This window comes from Bombus affinis, chromosome 7 (assembly GCF_024516045.1).
Source record: "Bombus affinis isolate iyBomAffi1 chromosome 7, iyBomAffi1.2, whole genome shotgun sequence".
In the NCBI taxonomy this organism is placed as follows: domain Eukaryota; kingdom Metazoa; phylum Arthropoda; class Insecta; order Hymenoptera; family Apidae; genus Bombus; species Bombus affinis.
This window is the reverse complement of record NC_066350.1, coordinates 10,444,492-10,471,855: the sequence shown is the minus strand read 5'-3', so window position 1 is coordinate 10,471,855 and position 27,364 is coordinate 10,444,492. Positions and strand designations below refer to the sequence as shown.

The 27,364-nt window shown below is 43.9% G+C and overlaps 2 protein-coding genes across 3 annotated transcripts; one reads left to right on the top strand and one right to left on the bottom strand.

The window, feature by feature from the left end:
- Positions 1-18,285: 18,285 nt before the first annotated feature.
- Positions 18,286-24,451, bottom strand: LOC126918947 (uncharacterized). 2 transcript variants are annotated; one of them, XM_050727558.1, is made up of 6 exons: positions 23,545-24,451; positions 20,778-23,475; positions 20,533-20,640; positions 20,164-20,379; positions 19,540-19,860; positions 18,286-19,333 (listed from the first exon to the last, which is right to left on the bottom strand). In XM_050727558.1, the coding sequence occupies exons 1-6, from the start codon at positions 23,613-23,615 to the stop codon at positions 19,178-19,180; spliced, it is 3,570 nt and encodes a 1,189-aa protein (XP_050583515.1). In that variant the 5' UTR covers positions 23,616-24,451; the 3' UTR covers positions 18,286-19,177. The 2 variants fall into 2 exon arrangements, with proteins under 2 accessions (XP_050583515.1, XP_050583514.1); XM_050727557.1 differs by having other exon boundaries at positions 20,778-24,451.
- LOC126919000 (uncharacterized) lies at positions 24,451-25,953 on the top strand. Its single transcript, XM_050727674.1, has 4 exons — positions 24,451-24,841; positions 24,915-25,080; positions 25,157-25,360; positions 25,429-25,953. Exons 1-4 carry the CDS (start codon positions 24,658-24,660, stop codon positions 25,634-25,636), a joined length of 762 nt encoding a protein of 253 aa, XP_050583631.1. The 5' UTR covers positions 24,451-24,657; the 3' UTR covers positions 25,637-25,953.
- Positions 25,954-27,364: the final 1,411 nt, after the last annotated feature.

Genomic DNA, 27,364 nt, shown 5'->3' with positions numbered 1-27,364 from the left:
TTGCGTGACTGAGATCGAGAAATCTCGCAAGTCCCTCGACCGTGTAAGTGGTGCGTAAACGGTCGTACGAAGTCGCGATAAAAATAACTTCGTATATTTTGTTGCTTCACGAGGCTAGAGGATCGTCGTTAAATGGATAATACGGTGTACGTTTATAAACATATGGTAGCAGGTGAAAGAATTGGAAATTCAGATTGGAAACGACGTTTTATTTCGGCGAAACTTTTTTCCCCGGAGCCCCGCGGATACGTACGTCACACGGAATATCGGGGATCTTGTTTAATTTGTTTTCAGGATCAATGAATTTTTATTAACGAACTGAAATATTTGAATTGGAAATGTAAACTGAAATAATTTATATTTACCAAAGCCGCTCGTTCGAATGACAATAATATTTGTACGAAGCGATGGTATCTGCCGAATTAAAACATCCGTGATTTATGCACGAAACTACGTGCAACAAAACTTTCTAAATGAAATCCAATAAAGCGAGCTTTAACGAAAGGTAGATACACGCCCCTGTTCGATCGGTTTTAAAATCAGGTTCGTTTGCAAAAGAGTACCTTGTAATGGAAACCTTCTCTCCTTTGCTATTTTATTTTAATTCACCCTCGACGAAAAATCGCGGCGTTTCGAACGGTATCGTCATGCCGCGTGTCGTAAATAGTTTAAGACGTGAAAAATATGAAACTCGTCATATCCTCGCCAACCCTCGACGAATCTTCCTCCCCTGTATAAATCGTTCCAGCGACCGATTCGTAACGACCTCGACGCTTAAACGCGTCGTTGCATCTGCTCGCGGAAAATTAGGGGCGTCGGCGCGATCCTCCGCTTCACTCCGTTTGATTATCGATCCAAACCACCGAATCGTCCGAGTATCCAAGTATCCACGCTCCAGCCACGTCGGTGTGTACCTTTGCTCTTCCTCCGTCGTCTATTTGCCTTCGACTTTCCATTCTCTTTCCACCCCTTTCCACCCGCCTGTGCTTCCTTGTCCCCTAACCCTGCTGACTAGTGAACCATGTAAGAGGCTGCTTGCTTTTTCTAATCTAGCTGAGGGATTGACGGGCAGGATCGAGCTTTAAGCATCAATTTACATGTAAGTTTCCGGCCGGTGCCTCGTTCGTACCGTAATTACGTTCGCACCAGGGGTAATCGTTGCCTGTCTTTACCAGAAAATATAGGAGGCGCGAGTCGCGTCCGATGATCGCGTCTACATCGCCCGAGAGACGCGTCCTCCGAGCCCCTGTCGAGGGGATTTTATCGATTCTCGGTCTCGCCACCCTCTCTTCCCTTTAACGCGCGTTTCGACGCGGCCGTGTCTAAAACCTGATATAGAGCTCGTTCTTTCGCTTCGAAGGAATCGTTCGCAGTACGTAACTTATCGTTCGATTCGTCGAACATTCGAAGGGGAATCGAAGACGAATATTTTGATTTTAACGACCCAGCTTGAGTCCCATCGTTTCAGTGAAATTGAAGTTGCAAAATTTGAGAATGTTTACCGTTTGCGAATACGATACTAACGAATTATATATTCATTATCGTGACTAATCTTGTTGCTAGTTTTCTAATTAGAATATACCATATATATTGTACCGTTAAGTCCAGCTATAGTTCATGGTGATGGTTACGACGTGACCGTTGAAAGTTCCCACATAACTTGTTTTAAGAATCATACCGTAGGGTTAATTGATCACAAGATGCAGGCGCGGCCTATTTGTTCTTCCTCTTCTATCGTTACTCCTGCTTCCACACTTCGTCCATCGTTATTACAGTTTAATAACCGAACGTCTCGAAGTCGACACTGTCGTAGCTTTTGCCTCGAGCTTCTCAAGCTCTAAAAATCGATCCGAATCCATATTGCATTCCCGTCGGATTTCTCTTTCCATTCGAACGAACGTTGTAACAATCTTCTCTCGTCCGTATCCATGACGAAGAATTTTAGCAAATAGGTCCAACCGTGACAACGTCGGAATCTCCTCGGGATTCACATACACCGTGATTTAAATATTCTTTTCTTGTCGCATTTTCGATGATTTCGTTCGTGATTCGCGCTCACGCATCACTCACCCGCCATCCTACGAGTAGTTCGAGTATTTCGTGCAAATATCCAGTGGTCAGAGGAGCGTTTTATTACAAAGCGAAAATAAAGAAGGACGACAACAAACCGCCGTGTCGTGACATCGGATATCCTTGCAAATTAATTTCTATGGCGGATTTCTGGATGGTATTGGTGCACCCCGTGCACCAATTCAAGATAATATCGGTCGAACGGAAACGGAAAAAACTGTTCACCGTGGTTCGTGGGCTGCACTATTAGAATAGGTATCCGTTCCTTTTCATTTCGTTCTTTCCACTGTCTCTGATTTGTAGCTGGTGTTTCCATTGAACGAGCTACGAGGCCAGGTTGCCTCTCACGGTGGAAATCATTCGTGCATCTCGCACGAGCCAGACCCTTCCTATCGGTTTCCAATTTTTCTACGTGCGCGTGACTCTCTATACGTGCTGTCCTTTCTTTTTTCGTCGTTTTATTTTACGTATGCGCTTCGCTTCCACTTTGTTTGCTCCCGTTTGTTTCTCGCGAAAAAGACAACTCCGGCTGTCTAATCGTCGATGGCCGGCGCGACATCGGCAGCGTCATCGAGGCAAATTAGACGGATCGCGGAAACGTATTACGCGAACAATGGATTCGTTAGCGAGCACGCTTTAGTTTTTTGGTCGATTCTCTTGGCCGAAACGCACGAAAATTTGACCGGAATATTGAAAAGTATCTCGGTCGTACTCCAGCGGGTACGTTCTAACGAAAACAAAAAGATGAGATAGGAAAGAAAAAAATAAAAAAGAAAAAAGAAAGAAGAAACGAACTCCGACGCTGGTACAACGAAACGTTTCGCTGAAGAGAAACGGTAACTTCGTGAAATATCATGCACGCTCAATTTCACTTTGTCGAAAGTTTCTTCGTAGTCCCGGTCATTATAACGACGCTTTGTTATCCATCGTCTCGTCGTACTATAGCTCTCTTACTCGTAGCTCGCTTGCTCGCTTGTACGCGTGCGAGTGCGTTCGCTCGACCACGCTCGAAACTCTAACTTTATGAAACAGCTCGCGGAAGCGTGGCTCTGGCTCGGCGCGACTCGGCGATTGGGCTTGCGTCGCGTCGTTTCGCAAAAAAGAAACCTGGAAACCGAAGGTAGTGTAAATTGAGCTTACAATCCAATCAGCCGCCCCTGCCACGCCGCCTCTGCCGCTTCCCTTCGCCACCCTCCCCCGCCCCCTCCCGCTGGTATCTCGGACTCTACTCGAGGTTCGTCAGCTCGAGAGGCGTAAAATAGAAGCAAAAGGAGGCGGGAAAAAAGTGGAAGGGAAAAAAGGGAAGAACGAAGGAAGATCGCGCGATGAGGAGCTGAAGAGAAACGACGAAAGAAGGGGGATGGTCAGGATCAAGGAAAAGGGTGGGTGAGAAAGTGGGAGCGTAGGGCCGCAGAAATAGCCCCGGAGGGTTGATACAGTGTCAGCGAGCGAAGAGAGAGAAAGAGATGGAGAGGATCGAGAGAACTCGGCAGCACACAGATATTTCCAAGTACATTTTTGATGGGATTTTTAAATGAGCCCCAATTGCGTTAAACGTTACGGTGCTCGACTTAAGGCAAGATTTCCTTAAACGATGTTTCAGATTCTCAAGGATTCTGGTTGGTCTGCCTCGTTAAGGGGTGAAGATTAAGCCGGCGACGTCTTGTACTTCTTTTTTCGTCGCAGCCTGCTTGTGGATCGTATTAATCGTATCGTGCCGTCGATTTCACTCTTAAAATCTACTCGAATTCTTACGACATCCTGTACCGTATCCTGGCCATCGAGTATCGATTCACCGCCGTTGGAAAATCGGTCGGCGTAGTTGCGAAACAGGAATATACAGCTTCGACACGACCGTCGCGTAATTCGCTGAGCTAGTTTCTCGTCGAAAAAATCAAGCTCGAGTAAAGCGAGAAGTGTAAAAGCGTGTAACGAGGGGACGAACAGCGTTGTTGTATGAGATTCGTAGAGGAAAGTTGCAGTGTAAATCGCTAGATGGTCAACTAGTTGATACTTGGTTGTGTGCCGCGATATCGCCAGTATACTTTGTTCTTTACGCACTGCCCGAGAGGGAAAAGGAAAACCTTGAAAAAGAGGCGGAAGATGGGAGAGACAGCAGGGCGGAAGGGTGACGGGTTATACGCGAAATGACGTAAAATAAATTACGTCGAGTTTAAATGTACTTTTACAGCCGCGATGGCGCGGGTTTTACACCGGAAACTTTGAGACCGACAGTCGTAGAAAACACGGAGATACGAAGAATGAAACGAGGAGCATCGTTTTATCCTGATGAGCGCGGAAATTGACGCGTCTCGCGGGGACTGTCGGGCTGCACGCTGATGCTTTCATCGTTAATTTAATCGCAAAATTCTGTTCCAAGTAAACACGAACAACATTTTTCCTTCCATTTCTCAAACAGAACGAACACGACGTTGTTTCTTTCGCGATGTACTACTACCGATACGTAGTTGAATCCGTCGGGATCCATTTAAATTCGTGCCCTTATTTATTTCCGTCTCTCGATAAGCGGGATTTCCAACTAAATTCGATTTCCATTACCAGATTCGATCCCGTTGCAACGTACACTCTCGGTATCTTCTAGAATTGCGTCAGACACTCGCTGGATCATGGTTCTTTGGCTGTGAAAACGGATTTCGTTCGACTTTACCGTATCATTCAACCGCCTGTTCTACTCTCGGGGATAAAAGGGATACGGAAAATTTGATCCGTCGCTATGTTTTCCGCGTGATACGATAGTTGCACGTGGTAATCGATCATTCGTGGCATTTGAAACGACCACTAGATCCTATTTACTAGGCGTTATAGATTCTCCATGACTCTCGTCGATATATTATACTTGTTACCCGAGTTCGATTATCGCGTCTCTCTTTCTCCGTTGCTCGTTCTTCGGTTCCCTGTCTGGTCCGGTCGTTAATGGATACTTATCGAATTAAAAGTTCGGCGTGCCATGCAATCTCGCGGTGCTAAGAACCTAATTGGCATTTAATCCCGTTAGCGGGGACGTTAACACCCTCGGACGATCTGGCCAGTCCCCCGGCGTTCGAGTCCGATCGAGAAGCGTTCGTAACCTTTCCGGTAGGGTACGGTCGCGGCAAACTATATCTCGTTGTAGCCAGAGTATTTTACGAAGTAATTAATTCCCGGAAAACAAGTATACGTACGCGTGAACAACACATCGATGAAATTGTTTAACGATGCTTGGCGACAGCAAGCTCCGTGCTTCCGGCGTCGTGAACCAATACACCGATGAGACATAATTATGTTTGACGAACGTCAATGACATCGTGTTGCGCAATTTACGCGGCAACACACGTCCAAATATGATACATACACGTTGATGTCTACACATGTACTCATAATTTCCCGGATGATATGCCAATATTCTATCTGTATCAACAAGAATATCGTTAGCTTACTGTTTACGAGATAGATCCAGATTATCGCTAGAGAGGGAGAGAGACAGAGAGAGAGAGGGAGGTAGTTTCAACAGATCAGGCGCTCTGCATTCCTGCACGAAGGCTCCAACATAATAAAATGGAAATATGTGTTGCACGAGTATACACGGAGAAGGCTTTTCGCTGAACGCGTTGAACTTGCCTTGTTCAGTGGAACGCAATAATTATTCGCTGCTTAACCGCTGTGCATCGTCAAACCGACCCTGCCGTATCGGATTATTTTACGGTTACAACGAGCGCGCATTGTAAGCGCCCGTTCATTGTAACCTGCCTCTCTCGTTCTTTTTTCTTTTTTTCGTCTGTTTTTCATCCGTTCTCCTCTTTTCCCCCCCTCTCTTTTATTTTTATTCGAAGCGGGAGGTTGCTCGATAAATATTAAATCCGACGATAGACGATTAAACGCGCGTCAAAGCCGATCGAACGGAAAAGAAGCAAGCATTCGATGGAATTGATCAACCGAACAATGTCAACTATTTTCTCTCTCGTTTATTATCTGCCGTACGTTGACGATCGAAAAAAAGTCTCACACGGCTGCGGGCGACAAAGCTCGGAATTAAAGTTTTATCTGAACGATGCCGCCGAATCTGTCGATTCCAATTTCAAACTATTCCACATCAAACGATGTGCTTGTTAATAGCGCTATCGGAAAAGATCGATATCGGGTGACCACACGCAGCTTTATGCGAAATTTCCTGTCTCTGTTATGGATATCGATAAATATTCACGCGAAAGGAGTACCATTTATTGGCAAACAAAGAGATGTTTCAATCGGCCAGATTGCAACATTCATGGTATACAAATTGTTACTTGCTTATCGAGAGAAAGCATTCATTTACGTTCGATTAGTCGACGGGCCATTACGTACGACTAGTTCGCGTTTATTTATAAACACCGTATCGACTTCCGTTTCCGAGACAATCGAAACAGCAAGGGTGCATATGGTACCTGTTAATTCGAAGGAGTAAAAACAATCGTCACCCGAACGTTTTCCAGTTTTCGTACGATGCTACTACGACCATTGTGATTCAACGAACGATTATATACTTTGGTGGCACTATCATCGACCAAGTTACGTCATATCGATAATACGGAAAAAGAGAATTACCTGGTAGTCGTATTCGTTGATCCCCCGGCGTTATTCGTTTCGATCGGCGAGCAATTGGTCGGCAGACGTCGTCGTTTGGTTGATCTTCGATCGGTCTCATCGGTTTATCGGCAGTCACAGGCTAAAGTATCGCGCGTGGATTGGACCAGAAATCGGTGGTGAATAAGTTACTGGCGGTTTGCTGGGTCGTGAGATGCCTTGGAAAGGTTAAGCGGAAGATGAGTAGGGTAAAGTATGCGTAGGTGGTGAGAGTGAAGGAACGGGGGAAAAAATCTGGCTGGAAGGTAGTAGGTGCGGAAGCGCGTTGAACCGAGTACGTGCTTTCCTTCGAGAGTTTGGCGCGCGACTGTGCTACTGAGGCCAACCCGGGCCACCATCAACCCTCTTATGGCTCTGTCCCTTCGTTCAAACCCCTCTTTACACCCCTCTCTCTTCGCGCCACTCGTCTGTCCCACCCCGGTTGGCGCTCCCACCAGAATTCTGAGCGTCACATACTCCTCCGTTTCCCTCTCTCAACCCCTACCGTTCACCCTCTTTCTCCTTCCGGCTGGTTCTCGCATTGCCAGCCTCTCTTTCCGTTCTACGGCCCGTTCTTCACCCCTTCTCTTCATCGACCTCTCTCCAGCGTCCACCTCTCCCGCGCAGCTTCATTATACCCTTTCCTCCATGAGCAGCTTCATCCCCCTTGTCTCTCTATACCACCGACTATCCTACTCTCTCACCTCTGGCCACTTGCTGGGTTACCTACCCCTACCAGCTAATCTCTCTTTCTCTCTACCCCACCCTTCGCTTCTCTTCCACTCTTTCCTCCTTCCCTTCCTTCCCCATTATCCTTTGTTCTTGCTCTTTTTCACCAACTCGTTATGTCTTTATTTCACTCTGTCGGCTTTCTTCTACCCCCGATGTTTCGTGTCGCGTTCGCTTCTTCTCCGGCGTTCGCCCGACGATCCTTCTCCCTCCGCCCTCCCCCTTTCGTCCTTTTCGTCCGTTCGTCCTCCGTCTCGATGTCTCGATCTTCGTCCATTCTCGCGACCTCCCCGCGTTCACCTGTCCTCTATCCTGCTTCCCTATAACTTGTCATCCTTCAGTCCCGTATACCTGTCTCTGTCGTACGAGCAACCCCTTCCTTCGACCCCATCGTGAAATCACCAGCGATGTGGACCGGCGGTTAGCGACGGTGCGCGCGCCGCAATTCAAAACTGCGGTTAGAAGGGGTCGTCGAAGATAAGGATGAGCCCTAAATATAGCGACATGGTGCTTAAAAGATCCTCATCCCAGGTTCTCGGCTGCTTACCTCGCCTTACGTGCTCCTTTTAGCGCCGCCACGAATTCTCCGCACTTCCCGCTCCAATGCCCGAAAGCCAATAACCCGTTCGACATGCGTCATACGTCGTTTAGAAACGCCGAACTCCCTTCGTACGTGTGTGCTCGTTAATTTTTCCATCGATTGCTAATGGTCCTGCGTTGGCGTGCAATTTGGAAAATTCTAGCGAAACCTTCGTACAAATGGCAGATTCGCAGGATCCGTGCGACTCTTCGTAAGATCGATGTTGATCCATAGAGACACGAAGATCCACGCCTGCTGTTATAAATATATCGACTTTATCTTTTCTAATTGCCGACGAACTTTAATAAAAATTCCAGTCCGATGATACAACCGAGTTAGTCGCGAGAAATTGCGAAAGTTGCGAGAAAGTTTGCAGATGCGTCTTTATGGAGTAGAAATCGCTTTGGAGCAAAGAATATTTCAAGGTGAATATACGATCTCGTTGCTTGATGCGTAATTTCAACGATTCATAGGCGATCCCCGTGATCAAGCAACGATTCCATCGATGAACGAACGATAAACGTTTCCGACGACGTTAGATGTGTCGACGGTGTGACGCGAATCGCAGCGTGACGCGTGTATAAATAAAGATCGGCTAAGCCTCGTCCTGCTCTGTAATTACGATGGAACTAAGCTGGGTATTCTGCGGATCGGTGATCCTTGCGTCCTGGGCGCAACGCCGCCGTGGTATCTCCGCTCGGACGAAACCAATTTGGAATTAATGTAACGTCCTGCGAAATTAGCGTGACGTCCTTTCGGATAGAAACAGCCAACCTCTCGATCTTTTGGCGGAGAGTCGAAAAATAATCATCGTTCGTTCGTCGGTATTGTATTCGATCTTGAAGATACCTGCCTATGATCGAGACTTCGAATCGTCATCGTCGTAAATTTATACCTATTGTTATATTTCTCTATGCGATAAGTACTCGTGACAAGTATGCAAACGCGAAGTTATTAAATCGTTTGAAATACGTATTATTACGTATTATTTAAATTACCATCTTTTATCGACATCCGTAAAGATCTGAATTTGTATAAAAATTCCAGATTACGTCATAAGTAATTAAAACGAATGGAAAATCGTTTCAGTAGTTGCGAGAGATCTTTCAGGGACCGTGACAACTGCATCCTCTCTCGTCCAAAAGTACTTTCATCCGAGTAATATCAGAGTACCGTAGAAGCGAAGCTAAGCTCTATTATTAAATCTAATCTACCATCGTCCCATTGCATTTCTAATATCAAACGGTAAATTAGGAAGAAGGTTGCCGATTATCCATTCGCGTTGCCTGCTAAAAATCTGCGAGAACCTTCGTTTCGACCAATAACACGTTAATACGATTAAGCTACCATTCTTTCCGACGAGGCTGCTAGCGAATGCGAATCACGTGAGCGGACTGATTCAACGCGGTAGTAGTAAGGTCAAGCCCGCGTCCACGGACAGAGGGATTACTCGCGCGAGATTAGATACTGGATCGCAATGCGTTAAATGAAAGGCGACATCAGAACAATAAGTACTCGGTACTGCTTCACGTACGTGTGCTGGACACCAAACACTCCGGCTGCTCGTTCTATCTCTTCTCGTTAGTCCCGATGGTCGGCGTGTTTCATGTGCCATGCGCGACGATACACCTATCCGCGCGCACGAATTAATAATCCGGCGAATCGAGGAAGATTTATGTTCGACTGGGCGATGTGTGTGTTTGTGCGTGCCACCTCGAAACAAAAAAAAAAAAAAAGGAGAGAAATCGCGGTGAACGGGAGCAACCAGCGACCATCGTTCCCGTTGCGCGATGGGAAGGTGTAAACGAAGATATCGGCGACGAACGAGCGAAATAACTAAATAAATAGCGTTACGGATTTTCTGTTTTACCGTGGCGTTACCTGTTTTTCGTAAATCTAAAAGAAACTTCTAAATTAGCATTTCGAAAGAAGAAGAACGATCGTAATGAATAAAAGCGACCAGAGATCATCGTTCTCGTTGGGTAATGTAAAGATGTAAGCGAAGATTTGAATGACCTATCAGTGAGTAAGTAGATGGATGATATTTTTATACAATTTTCGATATTGTAATCTTTTGTGCTTCCGATGAATCCAAATGGAGGTTTCTAGGTGCTTGGAAAAAAAAGAGGAGAAACGAGAGTGAAGAGAAACATTTAATAAAATTTCCCTCTGTTATTGTTATCTTTTATTTGTTGATAAACCGGAAAGAAAGTTGCAGGTCGACTAGTAGGACGAATCGCGACTCAGAAATGGTCGGTGAGATGTCTAACGAGATGCATTAGGGACTCGACTGGAACGTCAAACTGTACCGGATTGCGAGCATCGAGCAAGCAACACGGCAGAATGAAGCCAGTTCGCGGAAACGCAAGAGGCTGGCATCCTATTTCGCATTAGATAGCTATTGTTTCGAGGACGATTGTCTGTAGCAAAGCGTCGACAGTAGGGGGATGAGGAAACGCATTTTAAATATTCACCGATATCCAACGTGCTCGCTTGGTGCTGTTCTTCGTTTCACGGAATTGCGAAGCATCGATCGGCTCGCGATGCCCGCTGCGTTTGGAAGAAGCGAGCTATCCGATTATGCGACTCGCCGATCGAACGCTCGTCCACCATTCAGTGGTACAGCTAGAGCGATGAATATCTGGTTCGATGCATGAATTTTAATTAAAATTGTTCGCGTTTGGCGTTAGAATCTCTTTCGATGACAAATGAAGGCTGCGGTCTGGATTATGATCAAGAATCTGACTTTCATTTTTAATTTCCTATACTCGAAGATTATTTGCTCTAATTATATGGAATTTGGTTTATTTAATTGATCCAATCACGACGGAATAAATTATACAGTTACGGCGTATTATCAAGGAGCAGGATCGTCGACGACTACGACTGACATGAAATTAGGAATACAAAAAGGAGGGACGCGGTAAATGGACGAGGTCGAGCGTCGATGGTCTGGGTTGGGCATGGAGAAAGAGAAGAAAGTGAGACGAAAAGAGAGCTGGCACCGGCTACACAACCCTTGCCGATAAACCGACACATACCAAACCCTTTCCCCCCGGTTGACAGTTTACTCGCGGTTCACTTGTCATCGGCAAAGATACAAAGATAATTGGTCATTGGGGTATATCGTGGCGCGGGTCGGAGCGAGATAGACGTAACCAAGTACTTTGAAGAGGACAAGCACTTTGAACAGATTTGCTTTGGCCGTTGTTTCGGCCTGGTATTTTAGTTTAGATCAAAAGACTGACGATACTAGCCAATTCAGCCGTATCTAAGCTGCCGACTCTCGCTGTCTCTCTTTCATCAACGGTGTCGCCCCGCGTCCCACTGTCTATTTATCTCTAACTACGTTTCTCGGGATTTCCACTTGCATTCGCGCCATGCCTATTCGAATCCTGTTGCATATATGGAATATGCACTTTGCGTCCCTTGGCTTTGATGCCACGTATAATACCTGGTTGGTTGCGGCTGCGAAAGAGACACATCGAAATCGAGCGAAATTAATTCCAAGCCAGACCTGTTACTACCTAACCGTTAATAAGATTTTCTTGTTGTCTGATTAATAGCCTGGCTTCCGGCTAATGCCAGCATTTGTCTCGTTTTCTTGGTTCGCTCGTTGGTTGGACGAGACAACTAAAGAGAAGGGGGAAACGAGTCTCGCGAAAACGTAAGTGAGATAAATTCGATTCTCTCTCGTAACCGGAGTATCAGCGAGTTGTCCTTGAATTCTACGTACGTCTGGCTTCGTACGCTTTTTCATCAGGCAAGTTCCGAAGTTCGTTCACCTTCTCGATGATATCGTCAGACGATCGAGCTCGACTTTTCAGTACCGAATATAATGCCGAGGACAGAAAAGACGCGAAGAAGTGGGAGGCAGGGAGGGAAACAGAGAGGGGAACCGATGAAAATGGTGCTACGAATGACGACGAGGTACGGGAGGCGGAGAAACGCCACTGTCGAGCCTAGGACCGACATGCATGGTTCGCAGATTTGCATCTCAATGGCAAGTAATATAAATTACACGTAATTACCACCTGGCCGTTCGAGAGAGCAGCGAATTTTATTCCGCGCTATTTCGAGCCATAGTCACTTGCTCGGAACCGTGACTGCGAGTCTCCTGGGCAAAGATCGTTTCGATTCACGTGCGAAACCAAAATTTAGTCGTTCCAAAAGACTCGCGACTTTCCGTTCCTGCTTTTCGAAAATCACGATTCACCAATTACAAATTCTTCTCCGTGAAACGGTTTTCTCAACGGATACAAGCGAATAAGTCTGATGATAATGCAACGTCGGCTTTATTATTTAACGCATCGATTTACGATTACAATCGCGGCGACGTCCACGCCTCTCTGAGTTACAAGAAAGTTTTTCAACGAATTAAACCATCCAATTATTGTGCCCGCTTTCCAACTCAAGTAATAAACATCGAGTGCGATAACGACCCCATTCCCAGACACCGAGTAGCTAGAGGGGTTGAACGTCTTCCGCCAGTAACGTATCTAGACTGTGCGCTACTCGTTTATCGTTCTTTCCCTTCGTGTCTTGTGCAAACCAGCGGCACGTCATTATTTATTAAATAGCACCGATAAAGAAGGAACAGCGTCCTTTAATCCCGAGCTGTTGAGACACTCGTTTGACACGGTTTATCGTTATCGGATTTCACCTATCTTAGCTCGTAGACGCTAAATTAGCTAACGAGATTTGTATCCTCGTGTCTCGTACACTAGAATCGAAGCTTAAACGGACCTTCTTCGTAGCCTCTTTCGACGCAACGTTTGGAATTAGCGAAAGAAAAGCGCCTCTCCGCAACACTGTACGTTGTTGGCCGTCCGTTTCGCGTCCCGGCGATAACATCGCGTGGCGTTTAATCTTTCAACTTTTTCCTCGAAATGCTCGACGATGGAAGTTTTCCAGTTTGCCGGGAGGAAGTAAGCCGGCTGAGCGGCCGCTAACTTCGATGCCCCGGCTCTTTTTAATGTTTATGCTTTCGAGGCGCTTAACGCGCCGCCCTCCCTCCCCCCCCCCATGAATATGGCGCTACGAACAGCTAGGCGCGCGGAGTTTTACTCGCCACGGGCCGCGACTCAGATAATTAGAGAAATATCGCTTAATAAAGTTCACTCGATGTTCGAGCAGCCCGCGTTGCTTCGAGGTAGTTGGAGAAACTCGGGGGTTGCACCTGATCCTCCACCCTCGAACGCTGTTCCAGCCGAAGCTGCCGCGGCCTGTGCGCACCTTGCCTCTCTTATTTTCCTGCTCTGCGCTTCCGAGCCCACGACGATGGGTTTACGCTGAAAACATGCACGCTGAGCACAATCGAAACTTCGCTAAGTGCCTGCCAACGGTTCGGATTAGTCGAGCCCGGTTACCTTCTCCGGCAGGAAACACTTGTAATTACACGAAACTCCAAGTTTCTCTTACTTTGATTTCAATCTAGCCCGCGTGCAGCGACGCGTAAGGTGTCGTTTAGCAACTTCCAAACGAATAATCCATTCTCGGCCTCGTTGCGAAATTATTCAGTTGCTGCTCGGATTGTTCGTTAGCTGCGTGAATCGTTCATATTTTCTCAATCCTCGCCCTCCCACGTCATTCTCCCGCTATCTCCATGCTGTTTCTTACTTTTTTGTCTCGTTTCCCGGTTCGTCGTTTCTAGATCAACGCATAACGCGTTTAAACGATGAGATTTTAATGAGAGTTCATGATGGCGCGAAGGAGGAGCAGGACGAAGAAAGGCGACGACGAAACAAGGATTTCGAATGGAGACGCTACCGATTTTAGAAGCTATAAGTCAACCCCGACGCGCAATTATCCCTCCTTCAGGCGTCAGGGACCCTTTCTATCATCGTTCGCCACGGGATTCCTGCCGTGATTCGACCCCGCAGGGTTATAACTTCTGAAAATGACAAAAAAAAAAAAAAGGAGGGGGAAGAAAAAGACGGGGAGAAGGAAAAGGCGGAGATAGGAAGAGGAAGAGAAGCTTACCAGGACCATCGATTCACGGACTTTCAAAAAGATTATTTATCCTTTCGAACATGCGGAAATACCGCGACCATTCTACGTTCTTCAGCCGTAAATAAAAAGGCATCTACGCAGCAATAACTGTAAAAACTTCAAAATTGTTCACGGTCGACAACTTCGTTTCCCTATTCAACAGGTATTCAAGATTCAACATCCTATTTATCGATCATCCTTATAGCGTATTACTCGAGACGTCGGAAAGCCTTTAACCAAGCAACTTCTAAACAAACTTCTCGTACAGCGGCACGACAAACCGTCGGAAAATGAATCGCGGATGAAAATCGTGGGAAATCAAACGATGTACGGAGTAGCCTAAATACATCGTCCTCTGGAAGAGAACAATTTACGTAGCGTGGTCTAACGAACGTTCTAACAGATGATATATCCTTGCTCGCAGCTGGAAGTTCCTGCAACGTTCGCCCCTGACCATTGTCCCGGTTAAAAGCGGGGTTGCGCGACGCGAAAGGGTCATCTCCAATTCGGTCGACATCTCGACGAAAAGGGGGTATCCCCTTAGACGCGTGCTAGCGTGACTCCTACGACTGATATCGGTTGGTAAAGTAAAGGCTTTGACCGAGGTTTCGTGTATGTAAATATATATATTGCGGCCTGCTCTGCGACGATGCCTACGACACCGTCCCCGGACTAGGGTTCCCTATCGATCTAGTAGCTTGTCCGAGTCGCTACGATCCTAGAAGAAGAAGAAAGAAAGAAGCTGCCGGGTCCGTCGAGGATTGAACGCGGAACAAGGCGACGAGTGTGCATCGGGGTTATCCGGATTTCCTTCGAGTGGATAACGAAATCGTTCTCCCTGTATATATTTTTCTTTTCGTCTGTAATTTCTTGCGAGAGACTCGTTCGGTTGTGTTATATCTTCGTTCACTCTCCTTTTTTCCAAGTTCGACTAGCTTACACACATCTCCAATTACGAGAGATTTCCAATTTTTCAAGTAAAATGAAACAACGTTCTGGTCGAACGGTCGAAGCGGTGCTCGATTAAAATTAAACGAGGCCGACCGATCGATCCTTGGTTTTTCGTGTAGATACAACTCGGCCTATGTGTCGATGAATCGCGTTCTATTTACGGTCAGTTTGGAGGCAACGAGGACGAGGGTCCAGCGCAAAGGGCTAAAAAAAATAGGAGATGACGATGATGACGACGACGACGACGACGACGACGACGGCGACAACGAGCAACTACACATTCGTCCGTGGACGAACGGAGGGGTTTGGTGTATCCATCTGGAAACACTTGGACGGCCACGCTCTACCCTGCTTGCGTCATTACGCTCGCGCACCTTTTCTTTCGCACTTCCGTCTAATTGCTTTGCTTACGTGCCAAGAGAAGGGGGACACGGTGTCACGTGCCGCGGCTGCACGACAAGCAGTTCTATTACTTAAAACCGGATCTCTGGAAAATTTTTCTCGCTCCCTTTCGAGGCGAACGCGTAATCCTACAGACGTACCTTTAATTTCGTTCCGTGCAATTCCGTTTCTTCTTCGTTCTTCGTCCGTAAACGATCGTCGACCACAATGACCAACGTAAGAAGCGAGAATTTTGTTCAGTCCGTTCCTATCGACGAGCAGAACTTTGTACTTTTAGACTTGACACGATAGGCTCGATGCGTGTTCAAATTTCAAAGTCAGAATACGAAGGGCAGGCGTGTCACGAAGTTCTGGCAACGATTAATCGTACGATTGATCGCGGATGACCGTTGTCTGCGTAGCACGCAACAGCCGATGTGTCATCGGGTCAAAGGACAACGAGAGACTGGCCGATGCACCAGTGCTGGCCGTCGTCAACGTTACGCCGTCCTTTGGCAATAAAACGTGACGCACTGTCGAAACAGAAGAAGAATCGCGTTATGCCAGCGTGCCTCGGCTCTGTAACTATGCCGGGAGTAACCGTGACGGGTGCGGCCTTCCGGGTGAAACCGGATGTTCGTTGAAGTCTATTACGCGTCACTGTTCAACATTGTGCAATGTCACCGTTCGAAGAGTTTGTTGAAATTTAGCTGGAACCCGAAGAATGGAAGACACTCGAGATTCATCGAACCGTAGTTAATGCAAAATATTACTCTTGTCTAATTTTCAAACATCGATTTCACGCTAGGCTTGTACCAGTCGTTGCGAGCAAGCATCTTCCTCTGTTTTCATCTAGCCCGACCGAATTCGTTTTCCTTCTTTTTCTTTTAGGTATATCGTGGATTTTCGTTCGCTCGGCGTGTTATCCAATCTACAGCTGGCCAATCTGTTTATTATACGAAGCCAGCACCGTCTCGCGTCTTAGCGATTCAATCAGGAAGCGTGGAAGCTGGTTTTTGCCCTGGAAATTCGTTAAACCCGTCGAAGGGTGCTCTCTCGTTACAGGTATACTGAAACTTTTGCCTACAGTAATTTCCTGATTTTCGCTGGGCGCAAAGTGTACTAATCTATCGATGTAACTTAATATACGTGATAATCCACTTGAACGCCGGTTCTAACTATTTTTTCTCGATCGTAGGGAAACGGGTGGAATTGGTCGAACGAACGAGAAAGATATCGTGATAGAGCCGGGTACACCAGTAGCCGTGCACCACCGTTATATACACTGTCACAAACTTACTCGACAATAGATCGAACTGACGCGAATGGTCAGCAGGAAGCGCTTCCCATTTCGTTTGTGAATAGCTACGCGCTCACACGTTTCGAGTTCTTGTGTTATACGTCGAATGAACGTAGCGAACCGGATCGCCCTAGAACCACGCTTCTCCGGGACCTATGTTGCGGAACAAAAAAGAAAAAAAAAAAAAAAGAGAGAGAGAAAAGAAAAAAAGAGACGGTCGTTCGATTTGATCATCCGCCATCGGTGCGGACGCCTTTCATAATCGTAAGTGTCGCGTACCAATATAGTCGTAGAGTACTGCTGTCCCAGACAGCTACGAATCGAATCGACGACGAACGAGATGAAAGTGGAAATTGATCGATTTATCCCAATTTGCGGTTAAAAGTTGCAATCGCGGGAAAATCGTGGCCGCGATGTCGCGCCGCCGTAGATTTGCATAACGTCTGCTCGTACGTGCGGCGCGCGAACTGAATCTCGATCTTTCCGGGAATAGTCAGGGTTGAAAGGTACCCGTTGAAAAGTAGCGATTCGAAGTGCCGCCACGGTCGAGAGGACGGAGTTTTTAAATGCAAACTTGATAGCATGAATAAAAGATTTTGGCGAGGCATCCAAGTGCGCGAATGCCAATGCGATCTGACAGCAACCTAACCGTATTACGAACGGTAATTGCCGATGTAGAACGACGCTGATTGTCGTGTACGATTGTGTACGGGTAGCTAGAACCAATCACCCTGAATAACGTAGGTTTGCTTCTGTCGCCTCGCAATTACTTGCCGTCTTATTTTTCTCTTCCTTTCCTTTTTCTACTTCTTAGCTTTTTTCGGTTGCGGTCTGCTCGAAGAGCGACACAATGCACAGAGTTCGATCACCTCGCGGTGATCCTTTGCCGTGAGTCTGTATGACAGGAAAGCCGAAGATTTAAATTGAAGTAATTAAAATCCAGGCATAAGAGGGGGAGTGAGAAAGTTGGGTATTGTCAGTAGGGAGCGTGCGCCTTGTTAAATTTCTCGGTCGAGCGCAAGTCTCTATTCCAAGTGGAGCGAAACGGATGGCCAATGGCCAATGATGGCGCGGTGTCCTTCTTCCGCTTCCGCGGTTTCCTCCTCGTTTCCCTTCGTCGACTTTTTCGGTACCCTTTCTGCTTCTTTTTTAAGGTCTCCTTCGCTCGCTCTCTTGTCGTCGTCTTTTCCTTCTCACCCCCTCTTCTTCTCCCGTGGATACTATCTCATGGGAAATCCCTTGAAAAGGAAGCATAAAGAATCACGCAACTAACGTATGAAAAGCAACGTGATACGGTAATTTCTAAAAAAAATCTGTCCAGAGAACCGTTCGAATTTTTAAGGCTCGATCGACGAGGCGTTGAGAAACTAGAGACTTCGTTTCGTTGCGATTCGTCAAAGGAAAAAGCAACGAGCGACGAGAGGATAAATCGCGAAAGAGGCGACATATAGAACTTCGTAGCTTCTTTGCCGGTTTCGATTTTAAGTAGCTTCGGCGTTAAGCCGATGATTCTATGCCGTGTCCCTGCTGTCGTTGGCAGACGGCAACAGGACGCCCGGCTTCTGCGATACATTTCCAATATTCCTCGACGCCTCGTTTGTATTATGTCGCTCGCGGAACTATTGACATCGACAACGAGGACGATTCGTTCGTGGTCAAAGGAATCGGTTGGATTGACATCGGATCGTGTTATTTGCTATTTATTATCGTCGCGCTGAAAGCATCGTTCGTTTTCATTTTGCCAGCGCAAAGTAGGCGAACAGAACACCCGTTAATCATCAGTTTCTCGAATGGAAATCGCTTTCGAATCCTATTTTCATCCCTCGACATATTTTTTACCTCTCCGCCGTTCTTGTTTTTCAAAATTCTATTTGCTGTGGCAATATTTTATATTAAATACGCGAGAGTTTATTTGCAACCGTACGAGATGATGAAAATAACCAGCCACCCCCACCCCCTGCACCTCGCCTCCAATATTATAACTCTTCGGATATTTCATTTTCCAGTAGGATTGAAATCGCTGCTCACTGCCCGATATTCGTGCAAATAATGATATCGAACGGTGCGCTGCGAAATTTCTCGCTGGACGCTACTGATCGCTCCGTAGCTTCGCAGGTTAACCCTTCGTTTCGTACGCAAAAAGGGGATAGATAGAGGTGGGGGATAGGCTTTTGACATCGTGTCATCGGCTGGTCGTATCGGTTACACACAGACATTTCGTTCATTTATAAGCGTAACGGAGGCGAGAAATTCTGAAATGCGGGCCAGTTTCGGATACTCATTTTGTATTCGCCCGACATTTACTGCCACACAATCATATGCAATTAAAATATTCATGCGTCGGTTCGATTTAAATCACCGGCGCACACAGCGATAGATGGAAGGCTATGAAAATTTCACGGAAATTGAAATAATTCGTTTCGATGCATCGGTATAAAAGGGAAAATCCCGTACAGATACTTGTATGCATACATCGGTAAGTGTGGTATATTCGTGTGACACAGTGAAAACGAAGAGCAGCAGCGATATAAAGAACGAGGCACACACGCGTGCACAGACATACGCGCGCGCGCGCGTTACGTCGAGACATCGTCACCGTTGATCGCCACTCTCAGACTCTTAATTTGATTAATATCCAGTTCGAGATGCGCGAACTTCTCGTCGTCTTCGATTAGTCTTAAAGAGCTAATATCCATTGATGCGATTTTCTTCAAAGCTTGCGGCCGTGGTACCTATAACGATAAGTAAGAGGATTCAGGTACATCCGTTAGGAATGTTATGGTATATCCTCGCGCGAACAATGGCTTTCATTATCCGCTGTCTTTAACACAGCGTCGTGAGTTACGGTACAAGAGTTAATCGGAGAACGAACACCTGACGACGATTTCGTTGATCTATGGAAATTTTATCGTACGATTAATAACGCGGATGCTGTTACCTCCGGATGCTGTTGCAGCCATTCCACGAAACCTCGTACGCTTCTCAAATCCAATATATCTTTCCAAACGACTTCCATCGTTTCGATATCCTGGGGCACGTTCTCGCATTGCAGCCATTTCTTTCGCACCTGATTATTAGGCGGCACGAATCGAAGCTTCCAAGGTATAGCGGTGCCAAAAGCTTTTACTTTCGCCGGTGTTTCTTCCGCTTTCACGTCTTTCATTACATGCTTCTTCGTCATCGTGAGCTTGCTCGCACCGGGTGTGTTTCTCGTTAGAGCTACCTCTGCAGGTACCACCGGCATTTCCTGAATCGACATCTGTTTGAAAGAAAAAAGAGAACAGATGAAAACAAGGAATAAAGTGTTCAGACGCAATTAAACGAGACAGCTGAGCAAACTTCTCGCGAGATTCAAATGGAAGAGGATGCTTGCTTCCGAAACGTGCTGTTCAAAGTAATTAGAGACTCGTTGCCGATATTTAACAGGAATTAAATATTCTCCGACTGTACGATCGTTCGTCGCTGTGAATAATCGTTTGCAGGAAGCGAGTAAATATTAGGAAGATTAAAAGCTGTCTCAAGAGCATACGTATAAAGGGCATGAACGATATTTCTCTTTAACCTGCATCGCTCTGCAAGCTTCGGCGTTGAAATCGATTTCAAACATATCCCTGAGAACCTCTTCGTCGATGACGTTATCCGTCCCGCCTAAAGTTTCGACCCATTGGCAAAAATCCTCGCATATCTTTCTCATCGAATTTTCGGCTCTCATTTCCAGCGTAGCGTCCGGATCGTAACCTTCGAGATCGCGTTCCGTCAAAGGACGCCACGTAACCACCTGACGCGTAAAGAGATTATTTGTCTTTTTTTCTTCCCTTTCGACCGACATTTTCTATTTCATTTTCTTTCTCTTTTCTTTTTTTCCGTTTTTTTTTCTTTTCCTCCCTGGCCGTTAGGAGATTACTCCATCGCTATCAGTCCGATATCGCACCTTACGTCTTGGTTTCATCAGAAATAGAGCGTAAGGATTGTATCTACGACGACCCACTTTCTCCTTGTCAGCGAGCGATTCGGTGTCTCTCGGTGTCGGTGGATGCACCTTGATAATTATAAAAAAAAGGCTATCTTTAAAAAGACGAACCAAAGTGGAGCAACTTGTTAAACTAAAAATAGTGAGCGCACGATACGAGGACGTTTGCTTTCTACTTTAAAAGAACAGACGAATATCAAACGTACTTCTAAACTGTCATGCGTGGACAACGTGTCTTCGATAATTTGAGTTTCACCGATGTCGAACGGATCTTCGAACACAGCTTCCCTCTTCTTTGGAAGCTGTTCCGGCATTCCCAGCAAAGGCGCTACGAGATTGTAAGTCTTTCGAGGTAGGACACGTCTGAAGAGACGGGAGTTACACACGGGTGGCTGATTGACGGAGAAAGATAAGTTAGAGGGGAATTTATCAGGATACAAATAACGTTTAGAATCGACTAATAACCTTGTCAAATTCGTAATCATCTTGTTACGTTCTTTCGCGTTCGAATCAACGTTTTCGCTATCGTTCTTTAATCGTTCCGAAAATTCTTTGCACAATATTTCCAGCATATCTATCGACGAAACGTTCTCATCGAGATTCTTCAAAATTTCTACGATCTCGTGCGGTTGCGTAAGCGGCAATTTCGTCCGGGCTCTCGCGAAATCCGTAGCGGATAATGTTTTCAAAAGGCCGTCGTCACGAGCAGCGTCCAATTCTCGTAATGCGGCCTTCGACGTGTCCCGATATATTTCCGGGCTATTGGACGGGGTATCCATTGATACAGAAAAACCAGCGAAACTGGTTTCCTTTCTGAGAACGTGTCGTTGCTTTGCCGTACTTGCTTCGCCATTTCCAAGCATCAGTTTGTCCAGCACGGATTTTGCTTTCGTTAAAGGAGGCGGAGGTGGCCTCTCGTCCTCGCCTGTTTCGTCCTTCTCAAGGACTTCTCCAGGCATGGCTCTTGATCTTCCCAAAATGTCGCCGTAAATATCGATGGAAACGCTTTTCTTCAATGGCGTCGACTCGAGCAAGGCAATTCGATCTTGCAGAGTCGTCGGTTTTCTGCTTCTTAAAGCTCGCAGGGGCTCTAAGCTCGGCCTGAAATTCGTGGGGGCATGACAGGGTACTAAGTATTTCGGCTTGGGTAGATCGTCGCTGACCGAAACTACAATCGAATCGTCTTCATCGGAGCTTATGCTGCGAGACGAAGAGGGAACCTTCGTTCGTTCCAGAGACGTAACACGCGCAAGTTCTATCGTAGCTTCGTTTAAATTCGTCAAAGTCGTGTCATCGTCTCGTCGATCCTCTTTGGCTTTCTTCGCGATCACATTAGACGAAGGCTCTGACTCTGGGATACTTTTTCTCTCCGCTTCGTCCGTTAGTCCTTTTCCTACTTGGTCTTCTTCGAGAGAGCAAACGGCATCCGCAACCTCGACCGCGTTTTCAAAGTCATCAGATTCTACGAATGCAACGTCGCATTCAAATCTAACGTGCGCCGTATCAACTTCGTCGGTCAAAACTCTTTCCACTTGGTCCTCGAAGTTTGGTATGTTCGGAGAACTCGAGTCGCTATCTTCTAACGAATCCGTGGGTGATACCACTTTGGTCTCTTCCGCGATGATTCTTCGCAAAGCGGTTCTAGGTAGAGATACTTTTCGTTGCAGCGGAGTTTCCAACGATTTATACATACACGGTAAACATTTGTCGCGATTCCTCCTTGGGAAATTGGATAATTTTGGAATTGACGAAAGAATACGACTCGATGGATTTTCCCGGTCCTCCGGGTACACGAATTCTGGACTTGGTCCAGATGTGTAACGCGATCCCGTAGAAATGCTTCGTGAAATTGTCTCGTCGGATTTCAAAGATGGACATTGGACGTCAGTGCGCGTGAATTCTGAATCCTCGAGCGACTTCTCTTCAGAAATCGTCTGCAAATCGTGAACATTTGAAGATTCTTCGCTTTGCTTATCTTTCTCGATGCGTTTAATCCTTGGGAGCTCTCGTTTTCCATCGTCACTCGCGAAAGAACCGTCTCCTAATTTCAAAACTTGTTCTTCTTGCAGATCGTCGAAAGGTTTGAATTTGAAATCCAGATCTTTGTTCTTCGTTAAACGCTTCAACGCCTTGTAGGCAAAACGAGCGGAATACTTTAAGCAATCTTCAGCCGTTAATGTATCTTCATTTTCTTCTTTGATTTGATTCGTCGTAGATCGAAAATCTTGCACAAATTTCTTATCTTCTGCTTTGACAATTTTGTCGCGTGTTCGATCCTTCGTCTCGCGGCCCTCTTCGTCCAGTAATCTTAAATGTTTCTGTAATTTTGTCAATTTCAATCGGAGATCAGACGTCGTAGGGTATGCACCGAGAATTGGCAGAGTCGGGAAATTTTCTCCTTGTACCTTCCGTTCATTTTGGACATTGAAAGAAGTCCGAATATGATCCACTTTACCTGGGCGAATTTTCCGGGAACTAGGTTGAGGATCGTGGCTATCTAATTTTGGAATTCGAACAACTTTAGACGATGTGGTAAGGCAAGCCGTTGTATGCAAACTTTTTGGAGCAGCTCGAAACGATCCCTTTAATATCGATTTTGGATACGATTTCGTGGCGTCGCAATTCCAATACCTATTCGACTTAAAGTTTGACCTTATGGGAAGCAATTTGTGCAAAGAATTATCGGACGCATCGCAATCGTCTGAATAAGAGTTAGAGAAAAAATTCCGATTAGATATTTTATCCTGAATATCCGAATTAGAATCAATAAGTTGTGAATGGTTTTTGGAAAAGGTACGATAGGATAATTGAAGGGAAGGGTTTCTTACTATGATCAGTCTCTTCTCTTCGTCGTCGCAGAATTTCTCCCAGTATTCCTTCGATTTTGCAATCGGATATTCCCATCTGCCAATAAATGAAATTTTCGTCAAGTCTATTCGCATTAATGTAGAAGTAGTTCTGTAAGTTACGTACCTTTTTCCAGTGATCTTCTTACTTCTGCAATCGTTCTGCTTCTTAGATTCCCGTCTACACGAGTCACTCATATTGCGAAAATCTCGAATATATTTAAACGTGTACACGTTCACTATCTATTTACAAGGAATATTTTTAAACCTAACCATTAACCTTACGTCTACGAAGTTCCTTCAAATATTTGATTTCAACTATCGATCAAACAAATTTTGACCAAATTCAGGACATACATCACATGTCGAGAATGTGACGATGTTCTACAGGGGTTACATTGTATACTAATTGTATAGAGAATACCGTATGAAGATATGTCATGGAGTTTCTAACCGATCGACAGTCGTAGAGTATTGTTAGACGTAGTAACAGCAGTTTTCTTCTTTCAATTCGTTACCTCTTAAAGTGACGTTTTTTGGTTTTTTGGGCCAGCACCGTCACAAATTCCATGTGGATCATACATATATTTATACTCATTATACTACGTGCATATGGTTTGAGATTCTATCTATTTCAATCACTCACTGTATCATACAATAACCTGATAAAAGACTTTTAATTCAAATCGGTACTATACTCAATCGATAATATCGCATGTGACATGAAAATGATAAGGGTGTCAGGCGACACCAAACACGTGAGACACGAAAAAGTATTGCAGGTTACATCTGTTCTGTGTCGCGTCTGTCATTCTATCAGTGATTCTAGTACTCTAATGGATCGATAACATCGCGTGATCGATAACATAACATGTGACACGAAAATGGTAAGAAGTTCAGGTAAACCCCAAAACGTCGTACTCGAAAAAGCATTGCATGTCACGTTTATTCTGTACCTCGTCTATTATATTACAAAAAAATAACTATGTAGATCAAACTTTTCATAATTCTATCCTTTTATGTATTAACCCATAGTAATGTAGAAATAACTTTTTTTTTAAATAAATGTAACTCTTCTTAGAAACCCTGTCTTATTACAAACTAAAACTTACCAGTTACAGAAATCTAGGAACTTTTTGATATTTTGATAGTTGTACCAAAATGGTTGTAACCATAAAGAAATGCTCATTACAAACTAATATGTAATAATAATTACCTTGTTTCTTATTTATATTACAAAATGTCAGAATTCGATGATTTAATAAATGCTGTTGCATGCTTGAATAAAAGTGTTTCCAATTTTCCAATTGGAGCGATATCGATAGAAGATTTTAAACCAATTGAAGAAAAAATTACAGCCACACGAGAATTATTGAAGTGTCTAAATGCCAAGTTATTGACACTTAAAGCACAACATGATTTTTGTATGTCATAAAATTATTACATACCAACCAGAGACCTTGATGGTGTAAACATTACGTTCTACCATAATTTTAGATACAGCAGCTGAAGAACCAGTGGAAGATCTAAGAGACACAGTAACAAATTTGCATGAAGCAACAGCAAGTTCTCTTATAACAAATACAGCGATTAAACTATGTCTTCATTCCCATAGCATTCAAGCTATTTTGGAAGGCAAAGAGGGTAACAGTGATATGCAAAGGTATAAAGAATCAAACGATCTAAACTTGAAAATTTAAAATGGAAGAAAATATTTAACTGCTCTAATATGTTTTTAGAAAAATTTATGCATATATGCGTAAGCTTTTTAGTTTGAACGACAATATTTTAATAATACAAGAGGAAATAGACAATGCAATAAAGGAGCAGTTAGAATTAAAAATACAATGTCGCAATGCATTGTTTGAGCACAAAAAATTTTTGAAGGAACAGGAGGAAATTTGCAACAAAAAACTAAAAGAAATAAACCCTCAGTTAGCAGTGTAAGTACATATGCGCTTAATAATACATTAGTGAGATTTTTAACTCAAATTTTACTAAATGTTTTCAGAAATAAGGAAAAAACAAATAGAACTATAAGAAATATTAATATAATGAAAAAATTAATTGTAAATTTTATTGCTGCTTCTAATCATATGTTATATAAAGATCCATTTTTTGTACAAATGCTAGAAGAACATAGAGAGTTAGTTAATATTGAAACAGTGCTAAAAATGTCTCAAAGTAATTTTGAGAACAAAGAAAATAAAAGCAGCTAAATATTTAAAAGAATAATATTTATGTAACATTTTATATCATTTATTACTTTTGTACTTTAGCTTGTACTATATTTTTTATGCAACAATATATCAAGTAAGAACAAGATTTCAAATAAAACATACTACAGTACTTTTTAAATAAAACACTTTTGCTATTATTAGGTACAAACTTTTTTGTTAATGTAATGTAAATATTAAGATCATTGTAAAGGATGAAGAAACTTTAAAGCACATCATGTATCATTTTCTTTTGTTTTATAGAAGAAATGTATATGAAATGAAAATTCTTAAAACAAAATAAAAAAACTTAAAAATTAGATCTTTTGTATTCTCTCTATTTACCGCATACTAATATAACTTGAAGCTTTGGAAACAAATTCTTTTTCTACAATATGCGTTGAAAAAGAGAATAAAAGAAGCTCCAAACATATAGTCAAGTAGTCAATTTGCATAGTCAAAATAAAAACATACAAGAAATTCAGTAAGAACTTCTTTTGTTTGACTAAGTGCGCAGGCACAACGCTTATTTACAGGAAAAAATTTTCGCGCAATTTCAATGTCTTTTTCAAATTCTATTAAAGCGATTTTTATCAGACGATTTTATGTGTATATATATATATACATATATATATACACACATAATATATATATATACACATAAATATATATGGTATATATATATATATATATATATATTAGTCGATAAATAACAATTCGTAAGCCAGTGATTACGAATTAAAAGATAGGATTTCAATCACAGCTTACAAGTACGATAGAAATGTATTATGTAGGGGAGAGAGGTGCACATTTGTTGACAAAACTAATGAGGACATGATCCATTTTGTAAATTACATTATATCATCTATGTTACGTGAATTTAACGCGTGAAATTTTTATGGTCCGGTGTGTCTTTCAGTCTCGTGTTTTTTCACCATTAAGATGCAAACCGCTCTCCGCCCCTCGTATTCCAACGCTTGCTGGCGTAAACACAGAATCCATCGGAATAGTACTCAAACAATTTAATTTCTATGTACATTAATCTTCTTTTTTTTTATCTTTAATAGATTATTAGTTTCGTAAGTGGAAAGAAAACGAATCCACTAATAGAATAACAAAAGCACGTTAAAAGTGAACAATGTCGTTCCATTAATATAATAGAATATTCTCGCTCAAAAACTTCAGACGTCATTGTCTTTGTGTTTGTAGACATGTACGAAATGGACAAAATATCTTCGAAAAGCATCTTCGATACTTTTAAATTGTCTCTATAAATTAGCAAATGGAATAATTCATTAGCGATATCCATACTCTTCTTCGTTCGATTTCGTCACAAAGAACACATTCACTTCTCACTGGCATCATTTATGATTACGCGGTAATAAAATTAGTCGATCACTGCCGTTGCGAGACAGTGGTAATTACTGTAGTAACAATACAGCTTAGTAATCGCCATTATTGATATCGTTTATGCATATATGTATATGTATATATAATCTGAAGCTGATACATGTCCGGATATCCGACATTTCACATATTTTAACTTTTCGTGTTTCCGTGTGCGTACTTCTATATCCATTCCAATAATTCCTATTTACAAAAATTAATCGTCGCCCGATTTTTATTTTTTCTTTCCATAGCATAACGTCTCCTCACTATATCGATAAACTTCTCAAAATTTCTATAACGTCATCAATCACACTCATTACATGGGCATACTATCATAATGCA